The sequence below is a fragment of the Mastomys coucha genome, unplaced genomic scaffold (assembly GCF_008632895.1).
Source record: "Mastomys coucha isolate ucsf_1 unplaced genomic scaffold, UCSF_Mcou_1 pScaffold23, whole genome shotgun sequence".
Taxonomy (NCBI): Eukaryota; Metazoa; Chordata; class Mammalia; order Rodentia; family Muridae; genus Mastomys; species Mastomys coucha.
The window spans coordinates 70,127,719-70,148,600 of NW_022196906.1; the positions used below are offsets into that span (position 1 = coordinate 70,127,719).

At 44.7% G+C, this 20,882-nt stretch overlaps 1 protein-coding gene across 2 annotated transcripts in view; it reads left to right on the plus strand.

The window, feature by feature from the left end:
- LOC116073524 (RNA polymerase-associated protein LEO1-like) overlaps positions 1–18,878 on the plus strand; it is a 19,543-nt gene extending 665 nt beyond the window's left edge. Inside the window, exons 2-11 of one of the 2 annotated variants that reach the window (XM_031345496.1) lie at positions 3,656–3,750; positions 4,271–4,449; positions 5,477–5,561; positions 8,080–8,174; positions 9,504–9,638; positions 11,593–11,725; positions 13,370–13,550; positions 13,674–13,760; positions 15,758–15,856; positions 16,848–18,878. In XM_031345496.1, the coding sequence (XP_031201356.1) occupies positions 3,670–3,750; positions 4,271–4,449; positions 5,477–5,561; positions 8,080–8,174; positions 9,504–9,638; positions 11,593–11,725; positions 13,370–13,550; positions 13,674–13,760; positions 15,758–15,856; positions 16,848–16,900 (1,128 nt within the window). In that variant the 5' untranslated portion in view covers positions 3,656–3,669 and the 3' untranslated portion in view covers positions 16,901–18,878. The remainder of the gene's footprint in view (positions 1–3,655; positions 3,751–4,270; positions 4,450–5,476; positions 5,562–8,079; positions 8,175–9,503; positions 9,639–11,592; positions 11,726–13,369; positions 13,551–13,673; positions 13,761–15,757; positions 15,857–16,847) is intronic. The other variant, XM_031345497.1, reaches the window with a different exon arrangement.
- The last annotated feature ends 2,004 nt before the right edge of the window (positions 18,879–20,882 follow it).

Here is a 20,882-nt window from a genome sequence, read left to right on the forward strand (position 1 = left end):
CAGAAATCTGCCTGCCTCTGCCTCCCAAGTGCTGAGATTAAAGGTGTGCGCCACCACTGCCTGGCTCAGGACCACTTTCTTGAGGAATTTTAAATTAGTTTGTTTGGGGGTGGGGAAGGTGTTTTGTTTTGTTTCATTTTATTTTATTTTTTTATTTGTTTGTTTTCTGAGACAAGGTTTCTCTGTGTAGCTTGACTGTCCTAGAACTTGCTCTGTATATCAGCCCAGCCTTAAACTCACAGAGATCTGCCTGCCTTCAGGCTGTTAGTTTTGTTTTTTATTAGACCAAGTCTTCTTCTGTAGCCTAGGATAGCCTCTAACTCACAGTGATGCTCCTTGTTTCTGTCTCCCATATGCTGGGATTACAGGTGCGAGCCACCACACCTGACTAAGTATTTAAGTTCTAATCATTTTACCCCTTCCCTGGATTTTCTCAGGTCTGGATTTGAACACTGTTCTCTGTATTTAGCTATCTCTTGTAATTAAAATTCTATTTTTATTTATAGTAACCTAGCAAACAACTGTAAGCCTTAGATTTTGTTTTTAAATTTTTATTTATTTTATTTAGGCAGTATTTTGCTGTATAGCCTGGGCTGTGCTTAAACTTAGGGTTTTGTTTGTTTGTTTGTTTGTGTGTGTGTATGTGTGTGTGTGTGTTAGGCTCCTAATTGCTAGGATTACTGGCATGGGTGGTAGCCCATATCTATCTCTCTCCCTTTCTTCCTTTCTCTCTTTCCTTCCTTCCTTCCTTCCTTTCTTTCTCTCTTTCTCTTTGTTTATTTCTTTTTTTACATTTTAATTTTTTTTTTTGTTTTGTTTTTTGTTTTTCGAGACAGGGTTTCTCTGTATAGCTCTGGCTATCCTGGAACTCACTCTGTAGACCAGGCTGGCCTTAAACTCAGAAATCTGCCTGCCTCCATCTCCCAAGTGCTGGGATTAAAGGCGTGCACCACCACTGCCCGGCAAGAATTATTTATTTTATGTATAGAGCACACTGTTGCTGTCTTCATGCACACCAAAAGAGGGCACCAGATCCCATTACAGATGGTTGTGAGCCACCATGTGGTTGCTGGGAATTGAACTCAGGACCTCTGGAAGAGCAGTCAGTGCTCTTAACTGTGAGCCATCTCTTCAGCCCTCTCTTTTCTTTTCTTTAAGACAGCTTTTGGTATATGTACCTAGATTCAGGTATGCTACCACGTCTGGTTGGCTGAAACATTTTAAGAAAGAAAACAATTTAGGAAATGGTCATAACATTTTTACTTTTTTTTTTCTGTAAGGATAAAATACTAGGAAATTATTTTTAAAAGTCTATCACAAACCAGGCAGTGGTGGCACACGTCTTTAATCTCAGCACTTGGGAGACAGAGGCAGGCGGATTTCTGAGTTCGAGGCTAACCTGTTCTACAGAGTGAGTTCCAGGACAGCCAGGGCTACACAGAGAAACCCTGTCTCGAAAAAACAAAAAAAGAAAAAAAAAGCCTATTACAATTCTATCATGATAGCTGGTTAGGGTTTAGAATACCCAGCTATCGAAATCCAATGGAGCCTCTAGATCTAAGCGGTTTGTTTGTTTGTTTTTTTATTGTTTTTTTCTTGTTGTTTTGAGACAGGGTTTCTCTGTGTAGCCCTGACTATCCTGGAACTCCCTCTGTAGACCACACTGGCCTCAAACTCAGAGATCTGCCCACCTCTGCATCCCAGTTCTGGGATTAAAGGCGTGTGCTACCATGCCCAGTTTTTGAATTTTTTTTTTTTTGAAGAATTTTTATTTATGTATACAAGTACACTGTAGCTGTCTTCACACACACCAGAAGAGGGCATCAGATCTATTACAGATGGTTGTGAGCTACCATGTGGTTGCTGGGATTTGAACTCAAGACCTCTGGAAGAGCAGTCAGTGTTCTTAACCACTGAGGCATCTCTCCAGCCCTGAATTTTTTTTTTTTAAATTTTTTTTTTTAGGCTTTTTAACTACCAATTTGGTTTCCTTAATAAAGATAGGGTTGTTTTGATTATTTTTTCTTTAGTAAATTTCAGAGGTCTATAATCATTAAGTAACTGGATTGTTTGCTTAAGCTGTTGAATTTATTTATATTATCCCCCTGTTATTTTGAATAGCTATATTTTGTGGTATAGCCCTGTTTTACTCAAGATATTTGTCATTGTGTCTTCTTGGTCTTTCAGTAGGGTCACTGAGATGGCTTAGTGGCTAAGGATGCTTGGTGCCATGTCTGATGACCTCAGTTTGATTCCCGGAAGCCACACAGCAGGAGAGAACTGACTCCTGCAAGTTGTCCTCTGACCTCCACAACATATACACATAGATGAATGCTAAAAAACCTTGTATTTAAAATCTAGGCAATGTTTCTGGGCTAGAATTTGGTCTTGCTCTATTGGCAAGCTCTTCTGTTAGACTGTTTACTATTTCAGGATGCTGGTCTTCAGGTGCACAGGTAATTGGTGTAAGTATAAAGTAGCTTTGTTTAGTCATAGGCTCTAGCATTGCTTTCTAGAGTTAATGGGGGCCTATAGAAGAACTTTTGGAATGATGGGAACCTTGAGAACATCATTATCTGATCTGTGATTATAATGGCAGTTTAAAGTCAGATGGCCTTGTTGCCCCGGCGTCTCCTTTACTAGACAAGTTAGTAATCTTTTTAAAGCTGGCCATTGTGGTGCATCCTATGAGTGTGGAGGACTCAAGCATCCGCATTAAGTATCCTAAGACTTCATAAGGCCATTAGGGATCCTGAAGAATAAAGGGGATGGGAAAAGATACAGGGAGCGAGGGGAGAAGGTGCTTCTTGGATGACTGTTCAGTGTCTTTGCTGCATGGCCAAGTATCCCAGTGCACAATACCTTAGAACAACATAGGGATTCTCACTCTGAGGCTCTGCTTCAAGTACTCACCGGGCTGCGCTCTCTGAAGGCCTGTCTGCAGTTGAAGGATCTGTTTCCGAGCTAGCTTATACAACTTTTTCACCACATGGGTAGGAGTCCCCACAGGCAGAGTGTGTGTTTTCACATCAAAGCAGCTGCTTCCCTCCCAGTGAGTGGCCCAAGGACAACAAGCAAGGCAGAAAATCCATGGCATTACTCATAGTGAGGTGATAGGCTGCTGGGCCCACAGATAAGCATGACATGACGGACGGGCCATGAGAAAGCATCACAGTCAGTGGACTCACTAGAACCGGGGTCTCATGTAGTCCAGGCTAGCCCTAACTCCCTTTCTACTTCCTAAATGCTGGGATCACCACCATGCATGGTGTGTACCATCATGCCCAGCTCTCTGGGCACCTTCCTCAAGGTGGTTATCCTGGTGATTTTGCGTCCTTCCTTCTCTGAAGACACTCTAGTAATGGCCAGGCTTGAGGAGCCAGCTCGACATGGTTTGGTACAAGTTTGGTTTGTAAATATTGGGAATGTGTTGAGGAACTACATAAAGACTGTCAGTTAAGGAGCTGGAGGTGGGACGCTTGGTCTTGCAGAAGACCCAAATTTAGTTCCCCTGTGGTGGGCAGCTCACAACCACTTGTACCTCCACCTCCAGGGGATCTGACCCCTATCTGACCTGCCCTCATGTATATAATTAAAAATTATAAAATAACTTTAGTTAGACCAATGAATAATGTATATTCCTTCAACGCTGAAGATGATAGTGGGAACATGGATCTGTTTGGAGATATAGATGACATTTCCTCAGAGAGCGATGAGGACCAGCGAGCGCCTATGCCAAGACATCCTGTTGTGAGTACAACCACCAGTCACCACCAATCACAGGACCGAAGGCTAAGAGAAACGATTCCCAGGGTGACGAGTCTCTCGTGTTGAGAGGGGATTTGTTCAGAGAGGACTAAGGTGGCATTCTTAGTTGAATTAGTAGGGAAATAATTAGAAGGCACAGGAGGAACCGTTAGAATGAGATCAGTGCCAAACTTGAGGGGCAGGACTGTGGGACTATTGCCATGGACACCTTTGATTTAAAAGGTCTCCTTACCCGCGCCATGTGGGCAACATTGCTGTTCTTTTCTGCTCTTAGCACTTACTTAGTAATGATGGGTTGAATTATTTATGTTCCTTAATGTCTCATGCAAAACAGAAAAACAGATATGCCAGCAAAATATATTCAGGTTAATATATCTTATTCCCCCATGGGATTTATTACTGTCCCTTTTCCTTGTGGGTATGGTTGGGGTGATGTTTTAGGGAGAGACTTGGAGGAAGGAGTGGCTGTCCCTAAAGTGTGTGTGACATAACTTCCTTTCAGACCTGTGTCTGCCACACGCAGAGCACAGCTGGAACCTTTGGAGTGCCTCAGAAACAGCAGGTGGAACGCCGCCGTATCTCAGAAACCAGGGTGAGAGTAGCAGTGCCCAGCATCAACTCGGACTTGGGAAGTGAACTGTACTTTGTTAAACTACCCAGATTTCTCAGGATAGAACCCAAGTAAGAGAACTTGAATAAAAGGTTCAAGAGATTGAAGAATGTAATTCATCTGTCATGAGTTGACCCATGTAAAGCTTAAAATAGGGAACAAGAGAGATGCCGGAGAAACACAGGTGTTCAGTAAAAATGACAGGGCATCTCGCCCAGATGACTTTGACAACAAAATAGTGTTGGCTTTTCCTTCTCACTAAGGCACACGGGTACAAACTCTGGGGTGGGAGTGGGAGGACTTTAATCCCTGAGCTAAACAGGGGTCTCAGGTTTTGTTATTTTTATTTATTTATTTATTTATTTATTCTTTAAAAATACAAAAATGTCATGTCTAGAGGTTGCCTAATTAAGCTAAGCTAACCTTTTTTTTTGGGGGGGGGGGTTTTGCATTTCTCACTGTGTAACCCTGGATGGCCTGGAACTCCATAGACTAAGTTGGCCTTGAACTCACTGAGCTCTGCCTGCCTCTACAAAGCATGTACTACCATGCCTGACCCAAGGGACACTTTTGAAGCCTTTCATTGGGTTCACAGCCCTTCAAGCAGGAGTCAGAGGTCTTGGGTTTTTAGGATATGGACAGAGCAGGTTATTACCTCTATTTTATAGGATATATCTATATTTATTTATAAGATGTGCTTCTTCAACACGTTTGAATTACAAGCCATGCTTGGATTTCATTTCCAGAAGGTTTTTTTTTTTTTAACATTTATTTTATGTTTATGGGTGCTTTGCTTATGTGTATATGTATGTGCCTCGTACCCACAGAGGCCAGAAGAGAACATGAGACAATCGAGAGCTGTCATATGGGTGCTGGGAATGGAATCCAGGTCCTTTATGCTTTCAGCCACTGAGGCGTCTCTCCAGCCCCCCCCCCCAAAGTTTGTTTTAAAAAGAAATTTCAAGGAAGTAGTCATTGGCATACTTCCTGGAGGTTCTCATGAAGTTACTTTTCGGCTATGATATAATGTTCTAGAGACGATCAGTTTATAGTATCAATCAATGTCATTAACCCTGACTAATATGGCAAAAATTTTAGACCATTTGATCCTCAGCATTATGAAGATGAATTTGAAGATGAGAAAGTGCTCTGCGAGGAAGACAAAGTTCGGTTAAAATTAAAGGTACTGTGCCATCTCCTGTTCGATTTTCTTCTGGTGCCCTGCTCTCCGCAGCCTCTGAGTAGCTGTGGCCACAGGCACGCTCTACCCTGCGGGCCGAGTTCTTCCTCACATTGTTTCTTAGATATGTTTCATCCATGAGTGTGAGTGCTTGGACTGCATGTAGGTATGGATGCCACGTCTGGGCCTGGTACCTGCAGAGGTTGGAAGAGGGCACCAAATCCTCTGGAACTGGATTCGTGGATGGGTGTGAGCCTTTGGATGCTGGGAACCAAACCTGGGGCCTCTGAAAGACAAGGGCTCTTAATCTTGAGTCATCTCTCACTTTTTACTTTTTGTTTCTTCGAGACAGGGTTTCTCTGTGTTCTGTAGACCAGGCTGGCCTCCAACTGAGAGATCTGCCTGCCTCTGCCTCTGAGCACTGGGATTAAAGATCCGTGCCACCACTTGCCCATCTCAGTTTTAAATTTTAACTTAAGTTAAACCTATATTATAATCTAGGTATAAGAAATAAAGGTAAGCCAGGTGGTGGTGGCACACGCCTTTAATCCCAGCACTTGGGAGGCAGAGGCAGGTGGATTTCTGAGTTCTTGGCCAGCCTGGTCTACAGAGTGAGTACCAGGACAGCCAGGGCTAAACAGAGAAACCCTGTCTCAAAAAACAAAAAAAAAACAACAACAAAAAGAAATAAAGGTAAAGACTGTTGACACTCCTTAGCGTCCCTCAGGGTGAACAGTGGAGGTGTGGACCCGTCTCCGCACGTCCTCCCAGGTATGCCCCAGCAACCTCCCGCCACAGGACTGTCTCTTCATGGACACTCCACAGTAGCAGACCTTGCCAAAAGGGGACTTCTCTTTGTTGGGATGACAAAGGACCACCATTGTTCACGCAGGGATGATAACATTGGGCATGGGCCATTTTTAGTGGTCTCTTGTGACTTGCAATTCTCTACTTCGTGAGATAAGTTTGGACTAAGAACTAAGTATAGGTCTCAGATTTTAATTTGCTGGTAATTGTTTTATTATTCTTGAAGATTATCATCATCATCATCATCACCATCATCATCATCATCACCACCATCATCATCATCACCACCATCATCATCATCATCACCACCATCATCATATCATCATCATCATCATCATCATCATCATCATCATCATCATCATCATCATCATCATCATGATGTGTGTGTTTGTCTGTGTCTGTAGACCATGTGTGTGTATATCTGTAAAGTCCAGAAGGGCGTATCAGTTTTCCTGGAGCTGGAATTATAGATGGTTGTGAGCTGTCTAACATGGGTGCTGGGAACTGAACCTGGGTCCTCTGAAAAAGCAACAAATGTTATTAACTGCTAAGCCATCTCTCTAGCTCCTAGTTATGTAGCTTTTTAAAAAAAACAAAAACCTAAACTGTCATAGAGCTTTTCTCATTAGACTAAGAAACCCCTTTTTCTTTAAAAAAATACATTTATTTGTATGTGTAAGAAACATACACATGTATGTGCACATGGATCAAAAACCAATGTGCAGGAGGCCTCTCCTCCCATTATGTGGATCCCAGGGATTCAACTAAGGTCATCAGGCTTGGCTTTTATCCAGTGAGCCATGTCACTGGCACTGAGACACCTCCCCCCCATTTTTTGGGGGGGAAAGGAGGAATTTTATTTATTGATTGATATATTTACTTGTTCTCTCATTCATTATATCCCAACCACAGTTTCCCCTCATTCCACTCTTCCTAGTCCTCCCCCCCAAACTTCCCTCTCCCCAAGATCCACACTTCCTCCCAGGGATACCAGTTGAGCACGGCATAACAAGTTACAATAAGACTAGGCACAAACTATCAAGGCCAGACAAGGCAACCCAGTAGGAGGAAGAGGGTCCCAAGCAGGAGAGTCAGTGCCGCTGCCGCTGCCACTGCCACTGTTACGAGCCCCACCAGAATACTGAGCTATACCACTATAATGTATATGCAGAGGACCTAGCTCAGACCCATACAGGATCCACGATTGTCAGTTCAGTTTCTGTGAGCCCTCATGAGCACTGCTTAGTTCATTCTACGGGCCGTGTTCCCTAAGAGACACTTTTAAAGCTTTTTCCCCCCATTGGGCCCACAGTCCTTCTAAGAAACTTGTGTGTGTGCTGGAATAGAACTGGGGATTTATATATGCCAGGCAAGGGCTCTACCACTATGCTATTCCCTCAGTTGAGGTGTTCATTTCGGCTACTTGCCTTGTGTGGACTAACCTCTCTGTTCCTATGGAGCTCTTAGCTGTGGTCTCAGGCAGCATCCTGCTAAGCCTCCTCCCACGGCTCAGACCTAGGCCTCAGGAAGTGTGCACGGAGTGTGCCTGGTTAGCTTAACCCACACATCCAGACACCTGGAGTAAATGGGTGGCAGAGCTGCGGCGTCAGCCACTTTCATATCACCCACCAACTCTTAGCCTATGATTATGCATTATTTAAAAAACACATAGCTAGGTAAATTGGTTGTCTCATACCTTTCTATTTTGAACCAGGTGGAAAATACTATACGCTGGAGGATCTGCCGGGATCGAGAAGGTTCTAAAACTAAAGAAAGCAATGCTCGGATAGTCAAATGGTCAGATGGAAGGCGAGTGTTAGAACACCTGAGGGGAGGCCTGGATACCTTGAAGTTTTCTGTGTAGGACTTAAGAATTGGGAAGATCTGGGTGGCTGCCTTTACCTAGGAAACCGGAGAGAGAGAAGCGGTTAGGGCTTTACAGCCAGGCTAGTGGGAGAGCTTAAAGCTGGTTCGATTCCATCAGCTAAAAGGGTCGCCTTTGCTAGATCAGGGCAACTTGAAGTAACCTTTCTTGGCAGTGCTGGGCATCAAACCCAGTGCTTCATGTTTGCAAGGCAAGTGTTCTACCAACTGAGCTATAGCCCGAGCCCCTAAACTAAAATATCTGAGAATTCAGTTTACTAATTTAAAGATATAGATGGGAAGATTATAAGATGATTCTGTTAGAAGCTAAAAAGTAGATTTTGCCACTTTTTACTCTGAAGTACATATTAAGTTACTTTTTTGTTTGTTTGTTTTTTCGAGACAGGGTTTCTCTGTATAGCCCTGGCTGTCCTGGAACTCACTCTATAGACCAGGCTGGCCTCGAACTAGAAATCCACCTGCCTCTACCACCCGAGTGCTGGGATTAAAGGTGTGTGCCACTACCGCCTGGCCTTAAGTTACTTTTCTATTGCTCTGATAAAAATACCATGTCAGAGGCAACTTTAGAAGGGATTTATTTGGACTTACAGTTGCAGAGGGATAAGAAGCCACCATGGAAATTGTAGCAGTGGCAGCAGGCATAGTGGCTCTCACCTCTCTCCAGCCATGCAGGAAGCAGAGAGTAGACTAACTGGGATTGGCCGTGGCTTTGAAACCTCAGAACCCACATCCAATGACATACTTCCTCTTATAGGAAAGTCCTCTCAGAGGCACACCTCTTAAGCTTACCCAAACAGCAGTAATTGGGGACCAAGTCCTCAAACCTCTGACCATTTAGGACAGCATTCTCATTTAAACCGCCACAAACAGAACAGTCTTTTTTTTTAAGACAGTGTCTCATCTCATGTGGTAGAACACACCTTTGATCCTAGCACTGGGGGAGGGAGAGGCAGGCTGATCTTTATAAATTAGTGGCCAGCCTGGCTTACACACTTCTTTCCAGGCCACCCAAGGCTACATACACAGTCTCAAACAGACAAACAAGCTGACTCTGAGCCTGTACTGTGACCTTTAAGCTCCTGACCCTCTTGCTCCACCTCCCAAGTGCTAGGATCACAGGCAAACATGCCCAGTTTGGAAGTAGACTGTTGATAGCACCAGTGTTTGTTTTCCTACGAAGTCTCTGTGAGGACAGGATCCTGTGCTGTTCGCTAAGCATTCTAATACCTGAATTGTTACTTAACTCCTTTCCAGCATGACCCTGCATTTAGGCAAGGAAGTGTTCGATATCTTCAAAACCCCACTGCAGGACAATCAGAACCAGCTGTTTATACGGGAAGATACTGGTCTCCGTGGTCAGGCCATCTTTAATTCCAGACTTACCTTTAGGTAACTTTGTTGTTGTTATTTTTCCAGACAGCTGGAAAATGTGTGGCTCTGGCTGTCCTGCAGCTCTGTAGACCAGCCTGGCCTTGAACTCAGAGATCCTCCTGCCTCTGCTTCCGCAGTGCTGGGAGTAAAGGTGTGTGCTACCTACCACCACTCGTCCCTTTAGGTAACTTCCATCATGCACACACGTGTTGCTACTTGCAGTTAAATAGCAAAGCAGAGCTGTGATCGGAAAGCCCGCCCCTTCTCTGACATCGTTCATCATAGTGCAGCGCACCGACAGGCATGTCAGGGTCCAGGATGACAAGTTTGTAAAATTAACTACAGGTTTCTCAGGGAGACAGCTCATGTCATGGAAACTTACAAGGGACTGGTGCATGCATGGCCTGTCACTGGTCAGTGTTCCTGGGAAAGGCTTGCCGTTGTAGCTTGCTGTCAGCTGGGTCCTTACACTTTAGAGAAACTGACCCAAGAAAGCTAAACTGTCAACAGACCATAGTGCTGGGGTGAGCTTACAACAGGTGTGGCCAAACTGCTTGTAGCCTGTGCCCGCTCAAGACATGGGCCCTGCTCTGCTGGCGGCAGCAGGTGGTGCTTCGGCCCCTTCTGGACACCTTCCCCTTTAGGACACAGCTGTCACTAGAAGCCAGCTTTCCTTGAGAGAGGTACAGCACTTTCCATGACAGTGGGCACCTGTTCCCTAAAGTTAGATTGTGGGCATGGCTGTATAACTTGTAAATTAAACAAAACAAAAACCCAATTATATAGGCTATATAGTCTTGAGGATCTCAATCTCACAAATGTGCAGTTTCATTAGATATCTAATGTGCATGTCACAGGGGTGTTAAATAGGAGCATAAACCTGGCGTAGTAAGTGAAGCCCAAGCTTCCTGTTTATGGATGTTTCTAGAAGCATCCTGAACCATGTCCGGTCCTGCTTTGTAGCCCTGGCTGTGAGTTGCACATGAGTACTGTTTCTTTCCTCTCTTCACTCCGCCACCCAGTTAAGAGCTGTCATCCCAGGCTCAAGAAGCACTCCACTGCTTGTGACAGTCTTGCCACGTAACCCAGGCTGGCTTTGAACTCACCACCCATCTTCACCTCAAGCTTGCAGTCCTCCTGCGTTTGCCTGAGTGGTGGGATTACAAGGTTGTCTCCCTGCTGAGACCCTGACCTGAGCGGGTGAGGCCCCTCCTGCCATGGTGGCTCAATTTGGTTGAAACAGGGTCACACACTTGGCTGCTTACATTTCTTTTTTAAAGGATGACTCCCCCAGAGGTTTCAGGGATTCTTTTTTTAAATATTTTATGTATATGAGTACACACTATAGCTGTACAGATAGTTGTGAGCCTTCATCTGGTTGTTGGGAATTGACTTTTAGAACCTCTGCTTGCTCCCGTTGGCCTTGCTCGCTCAGTCCCTGCTAGCTCCTCCAGCCCAAAGACTTATTTATTACAAATAAGTACACTGTAGCTGTCTTCAGACAGCACCAGAAGAGGGCGTCAGATCTCATGATGGATGGTTGTGAGCCACCATGTGGTTGCGGGGATTTGAACTCAGGACCTTCAGAAGAGTAGGTGCTCTTACCCGCTGAATCATCTCACCAGCCCCAGCTACCTACATTTTAAGACCATTCTTCTGCTCTTACTGAGTGGAGGGAACTTCTCAAAATGTTCCTGTTAGCTCATGCTCCACCCTTGTGGAAGGGAGAATTCATGTCTCTTGTCTGTGATTATAGTTGGGGATATTCTTTGTAAAAGCACTCGATCTGGCCACCCGCCTCCCCTCCTGCAGCCTGGGTCAGTCCATCCCATTTTCCGGAGCAGTGAACAGATGGACCAGCACTGTAATCCTGCCTATTTCCTCTGCTTAGTGTGAGGTCATCACTACCCATGGGCGGGTTTGGTGTTTTGGATAAATGTGAGACAAATATTTTCTGTTCATTTCCTGGCAGACCCCACTGTACAGACAGTGCCACATATAAAAAGATGACCCTTTCATTTGGGAACACAAGTTCAAAGACACAGATTAGAATCCTCCCAATGGCTGGTTGTGATCCTGAGTGGCCACGCCCAGATTTGATCAAGGTATGACCTTTCTTATGTTTAGAGCTGTTTTCCTGAAGTTTAAAAAATTATTACCCTCTGTGTGTGTGTGTGTGCAGGTCAGAGGACAATCTCCAGGAGTTATTTCCTTCATCGTGGGCACTGGAGGTTGAATTCAGGTGGTCAGATTAGTGCAGCAAGCTATGACCTATTGAGTCTTCTAGATGGTCTATTGAGTCTTCTAGATGGTCTATTGTTATTATTACATGGCCCATTATTATTGACACTGTTATATGTTGCAATTATTGGGGAGCCAGCCCACTCTCCTGCCTATAGTTTGTTTTTGATTTTTTGTTTTTTTGTTTTTTCAAGACAGGGTTTCTCTGTATAGCCCTGGCTGTCCTGGAACTTACTCTGTAGACCAGGCTGTCCTGGAACTCAGAAATCTGCCTGCCTCTGCCTCCCAAGTGCTGGGATTAAAGACGTGCGCCACCACTGCCCGGCTCTCCTGCCTATAGTTACACTTACCACTATCAGTGATTGCAGTGGAATTACAGATAACTTCACTCTCATCTCAGTGACTCTACAGAAAACTATCCAATATTAGAAAAAAAGTACAGTCAAGTTCAGTAGCAGAATGCTTTCTCTCGAATGCATACAGCCTTGGATTTGATTCCTGGTACCACAAAAAGTAAAAAGAAAAAAAAAAAAGGAAGGGAATAAAAGGGAGACTAGAGAACCCTCTGCCTTATTTGACACTGGCTCAGCTCTTTTAGCTCCTAAGTGTGGCATGCTGGGCAGGTCTACGAAAATGGCAGTCTCCTCAGCCTGTTGTGAAAGCTGGGATATATTATTTGCATTGAAGGCTACACTAGGAATGTCTGGGAAGCATGGGAGCTTGGTGCAGCTTCAGCAGGTCAGGTGTCTGCCGTTTAGGGATGAGCACAGGCAGCTTCTATTGCCCCAGAGAGAGGGTCATGTCAGCAGGGGTTTCTCAGGCTCTGCTACTTCTGTCCTGTGTACATCATCAGAGATGTACACAGCTTCCAGGTCACGCGCGCGCGCGCGCGCGCGCACACACACTCACACACACACTGATCAGGGTGGCACCAGCCCTCCTCCCCCATCCCCCTTGCATGTTGCCTTTACCCCACCAAACCATCTTCTGCGTGGGCTTATAGCAACTCGGGTAGAAGACACACGGCGTTGTATGGGTTTAAAGTAGGTTTGAATGGGCACAGAGCAGCTGGCTCCCTTTTCCCTTTCTCTCCTTCCCCTCTTCTGTTGCGTGCACTGTTCTTGGTCTTGGACTCCTGGTTTAAGATATCCTCCTGCCTCAGTCTCCGCTACAGGTGCATGCTACCACATCCTGCTGAAATTAGTTCATTTTTTTTTAAAGTTGAAAATGTGCCTTTAAAAAAAAAAAGAATTATTTATTTATGTATGTGAGTAGATTGTAGCTGTCTTCAGACACACACCAGAAGAGGACATCCGATCCCATTACAGATGGTTGTGAGCCACCATGTGGTTGCTAGGAATTGAACTCAGGACCTCTGGAAGAACAGCCACTGCACCATCTCTCCAGCCCCAGCTTCTTCTTCTTCTTCTTCTTCTTTTTTTTAATTTTTAATAAAATTAAACAAATTTTGTTAAATTTAACAAAAACTGAGAGTATCTACTCCCCAGAGAGTCCGTGTGCAGAGGAAGAACCAGAGGCAGGACAGCCAGCAGCGTCCAGGTCCAAGTTCTGCCATCCAGAAGCCTAACCATGATGTCGACGAAGAGGAGGAGATGGAGGGAGAAGAGAAGAAAGGAAAGGCCTCCAGCGTGGTTGCCACTAAAAGCCAATACCAGGGCGCAGCCAAAAGTAAGTCAACACAGCTGCCCCACCTCACGGTAGGCAGGGCCTAGCTTCGCTCTGCTGCGATCTTCATCTTGCTACTATTTCCTTCCGTAGAGTGCACACCTTCTTTCATTTTGCTTTGGTTAGGGGCACGCACCAAAAAGGGTTCATTGAAATCAAGACCCCCCCTCCAGGAAACACAAAGCCTTTTCATAGAAAACATAAAACAACGTGGTATGTACTGTGGGGGGAATGTATATATTAGCACAATTAAGAACTCTGCTTTTAAACTTTATTATTATTATTTTTTTAATTTTTAATTTTTTTTTTATTTTTTTTGTTTTTTCGAGACAGGGTTTCTCTGTGTAGCCCTGGCTGTCCTGGAACTCACTCTGTAGACCAGGCTGGCCTCGAACTCAGAAATCCACCTGCTTCTGCCTCCCAAGTGCTGGGATTAAAGGCGTATGCCACCACTGCCCGGCAAACCTTATTATTTTTAAAGCTATTATGAACAACTGGACATGGTGTATAAGCTTGCCATCAGTACTGTGGAAGGCTGAGGCAGGAGGTTTTGAGTTTGAGGCTAGCCTGGGCTGCTACTTACTAAGTTCTAGGCAAGCCAGGGTAGACAGTCTCAAAAACAAAACAGAAAAAAAGAACCCCCTAAAACCCACAAATGAAACCCACACAGCAATGTGTTTCTCAGGCTCCTGGGTCCTTAATAGCTCAACCTGAGAATGTCTCAAGCTGTCATTCAGTTCATGTGGAAGACTTAAATAAAATAGGAGAGGTCTGGAGAGGCCTGGAGAGATGGCTCAACAGTTAAGAGCACTGGCTGCTCTTCCAGAGGTCCTGAGTTCAATTCCCAGCAACCACATGGTGGCTCACAACTACCTGTAATGGCATCTGATGCCCTCTTCTGGTGTGCATGAAGACAGTGTACTCATATATACTCATATATATAAAATAAATAAATGTTTAAAAAAAAGACCCCCTTCCTCCAAACAGAATGCTAATACCTTATTTTTTAAGGAAAGGCACAGTGGGGAGTGACACTATTCAGGAAAAGTAAGATTCAGGACTAAGTCCTCATCTGTGAAGGCTGTTCGGGCAAAGCCAGCGTGAAGAGTCTGGCGGAACATGCAGAGTAATGAGGCACGCCCATGAGGACCTCAGCGGGCAGTGTACTGGGGCCACACCAGCAAAGACATGGTAGAGGGAGGCAGCAAGAGTGTTGGGTCCTTGCAACCTGGATGACATGGCAGTGAAAAGATCCGAGAAACCTGCACATCAAATCCTACACTCTCCTGACCCTGCACAAAGCCAGAGCAGTTAGCACTCCTTCCTTCTGACCATCCCCCCCACCCTGGGGCGGGGTGGCAAATGCCAGCCTTGGGAACAGATGAAAAGCAGCATACCCTAGCTGCTTTGTCATTTCCACTGAAATTCACACCCCCTTTTGATTAACAACTAACATTTCTCTGGTGCAGATGGCTCCTGCCCTTGAAGGAAACAAGCCAATATCCTTGAAATGATAATAGCCCACTCTTAGACTGTGAACAAGAGACGATGAAGTGTTCCCAGACAGCTGTGGCCAGTTGTAAAAACACACCAGCTTCTGAGAGCACACGTTACCTTTCCCAGGTCAGGAAGGTCCCTTTCCAGCTGCACGGTTCCGCCCCGCTGTCTGAACAGATGCTGAAGGACGCTTTCCTTTACCCTCTCATGTAATGCCGAGGCTTGGAAATTCCGCCTGCAGTTTTTTCCCTTATAAACCCCCTTCACTTAGACCTGGGGGTTCACTCTTTTTCCTGTTCCATCAGGAAGGTTGGTGGCCCAAGCTCGAGCTTGAATAAAGACCCTTATGTGATTACAGCAGGTTGTGATTCCTGCTGGTCTCTTTGGGGTTTTTACCATCTGGGCACAACAGCAGGAGTTCAGATAGTCGTCAAAACAGAGCCGGCTTTCACCCAAGGGAAAGAGGTACCAACTGCAGGGAAAAATCCTGATGGCGTTATCGCATCCTGTCTGGGATGGCACCAGATCTGTACAGAAAGCTCCACAGCCATTCTAATGTCTGTGGTCCTCTGTAGTGCGATGGAAAATCATAGGGAAGGCAGACAGGGGTTACTCAGGGCACTCATGGACATTACAACTCAAGGTGGCAGCAGCCAGGTGAAGGTGGGCCCCTCTGAAGGTCAACCCCGTTCCTAAAATCCCTTTGCTTTCAGAGAAACAAGCCGAGTCTTCTTCAGATTGCACTCACGAGGGACCGGAAGAAGATAAAGCAAGAGGCTCACTCAAAGCAAAGAGACTCAAGAGTGACGGAGGTAGGAAAGCTACATTTATTTATTCAATTTTAGGGTGACCTTGTGTCCACAGGTCAGTTCACAGATCAGGAGCACAGGTCCGCTGACACCCAGTGAGATGCTGCCTGGCAGGTGTGGGTCCTGGGAGGCTACACAGAGTGTAGGCAGGACCCAGGGCCCCAGACATCAGCATTCATCTAGAGAATGGCAGGCACCCAGGGTGGGTAGACAGGTGTCTGATGTTTGGACAGAACAGTAAGCGAAGGCTGCCTCAGTCTTTGCTATTATCCACAGATTCCTTGTTTTCCTCTCTCTTATAAGATCACAGAGCAAAAACATTTTAAGTCGTAATTATGTGAGCACTCCTGTGTTAGAGCTCCGGGGATATACTAAGTCACTGTCTTCCTAGTGTTTAACATGTCCTGCATTCCAGAGTAGGGATAAGTATTGCAGTTGCATTCATGTCTAAATAGTATTGACTTGCCAATTCATTTTTATGTGTATATATATGTAAAAAAAATTAAAACATACAGAAGTGTTCTGAAAATTTAAGATTTTTTTTTCAATTTATGAGTGTTTTCCTTGCATGTACACCACAGCACTCAGTGCCTGGGGTCCAGGAGACAACGATGGAACCCTTTCTACTCCCAAATAGAGTGACCTATGGTTTTGAGCTACCATGTGGGTACTGGGAACCGAACCTGAGTCTTCTCCAAGAGCCATTTCTCCAGCCTCTAAAATCAGGCTTTACAACACTGAATTTATAGAAGCATTTAAGGAAAACAATGTACTTAATGTGATAGAAATGCCACACTGAATGAAGTATCTCTCCTACTGTGACAGCCACCCAAGGCAGCCCAGGTCCCGGGGGTCTGTCTTCCCAGAAGAGGTGGTGTAAACTGAACACAGGTCTCTGTGGCAGACTTCTCCCATCAGCTCAGAACTAGTTTGGACAAAGCTTTAAGAAATGCCATATATTGAATTCTATAACCTGTGCTTTATATTTTTTCAGGAGACAAACCCTCCAGGAGAGAACAAGAAAGAAAGAGGAAAACTGAGATGTAACTGTGCACTGGTGTCTAGCATAGTCAAGTTATTAAGTCTCTGTGCTGAGACTGAATCTAGGGCTTTGTGTGTGCTGAACATGCTTCCTACTGCTTAGGTACATCCCGAGCCCATTTTTGATCTACATGAACCAATGAGATGGACTGTGCAGAAACCCCTAAAATCCATTCTCCTTTCATGTATATATATATGTATATACATGTATATATATATATATGTATTACGTATTTTTTGTTTTGTTTTGAAACGAGCTCTCACCACGTAGCCCTGCTGGCCTAAAATTCACAAATCTACCTGCCTCTGCCTCCAGATGACCGAGATTAACTGTGTGCGTCACCACACCTACCCCCTTTATTCTTTTATAGCACTATTTCGTGGTTGTCTAATATAGGCATTTTGGTTAGCATTAGCTCTAGAAAGCATTCAGACTCATCTAGAATACCTGGAGGTCCTTCGCTTCAGTTTCAGGCTCAGGGCTCCTGTACGTGGTACTGACCTGGAGCCTCTGATAGATCCACGAACCTCTAAGCTAGCTCTACAGATCATGGAAGAAAGCTTAACATTTGAAGGGCAAAACTGTTTGGTAATTTGGCATTACAGGTGGTTTCGCCACTCAGACTTCATCCCTGGGCTCAGCAGTTTTAACTGGGATGCCTCAGTGAACACATGGTGGCACTGACTGGGCCCAGCCCATAGTACTCGAGACCTCTCACACTCACGAGAGCTTAAGTTGGGCCGCAATTGAATTTCCATGACTCCCCATCCCCAGGAGGGTAAACACGGCCATTTTTATTCATAAAACTGATTTCAGCCAGGTATGGCTGACTTACAGCTCATGCCTAATTGCAGCATTTGAAAGGTTGAGGCAGGAGGACTACTTTGAGTCTGAGGCCCATCTGGGGCTTTTAGTAATGTACTTCAAGTAGATTACTGAATGTACTTGAACGAAAAATAATTTCATATGGTTAAATTTATACTCACTCTTGTCTGTCCATAAAAACTAAACTGACATATACAAAAGACATGTTTTGCAGTAAGGCAAAGGACATTGGTCATCAGTCATCAGTCCTCAGTCGCCTTCACCCCACTTCAGAGTCAGTGAAACACGTTATTGACAGACACAACTGCACACTGATACAAAGATGGCAGACTACTGACCCGTTTTGCATGGCTCAGCATGGCAGTGCAGGCTACAGACTGGATGGCTCCAACAGACTTAATGCCTCACATCTAGCACCAAGGCTTTAGTAAGGGCTTGCAGATAGCCAGCTACCTTCTTGCTGATCCTTACCAGCCACAAGTTCCATGATGAGAATCCCACTGTGGGAACCTTGTATATCCCTACTTGCCTTCCAAAGGCAAATCCCACCACTATTCCCAGTTAGGGCTTCAGCATAGGAATTTGGGGAGGATAAAAAGAGTCCACAAGGCAGGAAAGAGTATCTCAGGAGAACGAATAAGCTTTATCTTTGACTAACAAATCAGTTTAGCATACAAAGCAGGGTTTCCCAGCATCTTCATATACATGGTATACTTTGTTTCCATTCATTCTCCTCCCCACAGTAACCTTGTTCCTGAAAGAGGCTGTAAGAAGTGAATGTCAGGTTCTAAAACTAAAGGGATTTTTTTAAAAGTCTGAATATAGGATATTTGATGAACTTTACATAATTATTTGTTTCAGTGTACAATGTTTAAATGCCTATAGTCTAATCTTCAAAAGAAATTTATTGTGTTATAAACTGGGTAGATAATACTTGTTATTTAAATGTCAGAAAATTAATTACTTTTCTACTTATAAATATTTAGAGTGTTTTGATATATTAGTATTAGAAAAACTTTTAATACTTGACTTCAAGTGACAGAGAAATATACACTGCCATAAAGGTCTATTTCAGGCTTCAAACAAAACCAAAACAAATGTAATTCATCCACAAGACTGAGACAAATAAAGCCAGTAAGCCAGTATGTGGAATCACAAGGGCTTTCTGTGAGTGCATACTTTCTCTCATTCTGCCTACCAAAGGCCCATCTTTAAATCCTACCACTCCTGCATACTGGGGCTTCAGCATGAGGATTTGGGGAGGACACAATGATTGAGTCCCTAACAGATAGGAACGAGTAGCTCAGGGAAATCAATAAGCTTGTTCTTTTAAAAGAGTACAGTGGGGCTGGCGAGATGGCTCAGCGGGTAAGAGCACTGACTGCTCTTCCGAAGGTCCTGAGTTCAAATCCCAGCAATCACATGGTGGCTCACAACTATCCGTAATGAAATCAGACGCCCTCTTCTGGTGCGTCTGAAGAAGCTATAGTGTATTATGCCCAAGCGAGCGGGCTGGAGCAAGGAGAGGTCCTGAGTTCAATTCCCAGCAGCCACATGATGGCTTACCGCCATCTGTACAGCTACAGTGTACTCATACACATAAAATAAATAAAATAAACCTTGCCGGGCAGTGGTGGCGCACGCCTTTAATCCCAGCACTTGGGAGGCAGAGGCAGGTGGATTTCTGAGTTCGAGGCCAGCCTGGTCTACAGAGTGAGTTCCAGGACAGCCAGGGCTACACAGAGAAACCCTGTCTCAAAAAAACAAAAACAAAAACAAAAACAAAAAAAAAAAAGAGTACAGTGAGGTTTTAGGTTAGCACACAAGGCAATGGGGAACCTTGGACTGGAACCCTACTGCCTCAGGCTGCATGCTGGGATTCCACCCCAGCCAGGGTAATGGTTTGCAACCAGCAATTCCAAGCACACAAAACTACTAAATTAAAACAAAACAAAACAAAAAAAACAAACAAAAAAAACCCCCAAAAAAAACCAAAAAAAAACCAAAAACCGTATTGCTCAGTTGGGCAAAGTGATGCTTGTCTGAAGTCCCAGCTGCTCAGGTTGCAGAGCTCACTGAGCTCCTGAACTGGAGACGAGCCTAGGCAACATAGTGGGAGTCTGTCCCAAAAACTAAACCTCACTTTTTTTTTTAAGGCAGAGATGAAATAAACTCCTAAAAATTGCTACATATACCAACTGAGAAACACAGAGGGAGCTTGTTTGTAACTGTACTTTTTGAGCTACTTTGTTGGGTTCTTATATCTATCACCCTTCTCTACCCCAATCCCTTCCTACCCTATAACACTAGGTAGGAGAAAAAGGTTAGAGGAGAAAGGGGGTGTAGACTTTTTAGACTACTTCCTGTTGGTTAGGGGTGTCAAGTTCCTTGGGGCAAGTCCAATCTTGTTTTCAGAATATCTCCAACCAGGAAAACCCAGCAATCCAGGAAGAACAACAGGGGTGAGGGTGAGGGTGGGAGGGGGACAGCAAGAGGAGCAGCAGCCACCTCTCTCAAGAGTTCCCCAGAAATGCCAGCCGTAAACTATCTTCAACTGGCAGAATCACGCTCCTACCAGAGCACAAGACAAATCACAGTCAGCTGCTGTGGATAAACTGAAGCAGCCCTGTATCCTGCACCTGAGATAAAAACAAGAACATTCACCCAACCAGGCTTCTTAAAAAATGAATATTCTCACTTCATTTCTGCCTTTCTGTTTTATTCCATTAATTGTACTGTGTTTAGTGGGAAATTATAAACAGACATTATCAACGCACCAAACACTTTTGAATTAGTTTTTTCCTGCTATAACCTGGTAATTCTCGGCTGCTCTAGTCTGAAAAGGCTTGTATGGGGTCTTGAGGTGGCAGGTGCCCCATTTCGTTTCCCAACAGCAAGCATTTATCTCCAATGTCCCTTGGACCTGCACTCACTGGTTCCATGGTACCCCTTCCCCCAACACCTGCATACCCCAGGAAGCCTCCATGTTCTTTCAGAGACTACACTGCCCCTTGAGAGGACTTGTTTGGTTCTCTGGTGGAAAGTACCATTAACACACTGGGCATTTTGATATTGAAAACCTTGTGAAACTACAGGAAAAGCTAATGGTAGGAATCTCATAACCCCAGGCTCCCCCTCCAGAGGCACAGGTGGTTTCAGGTA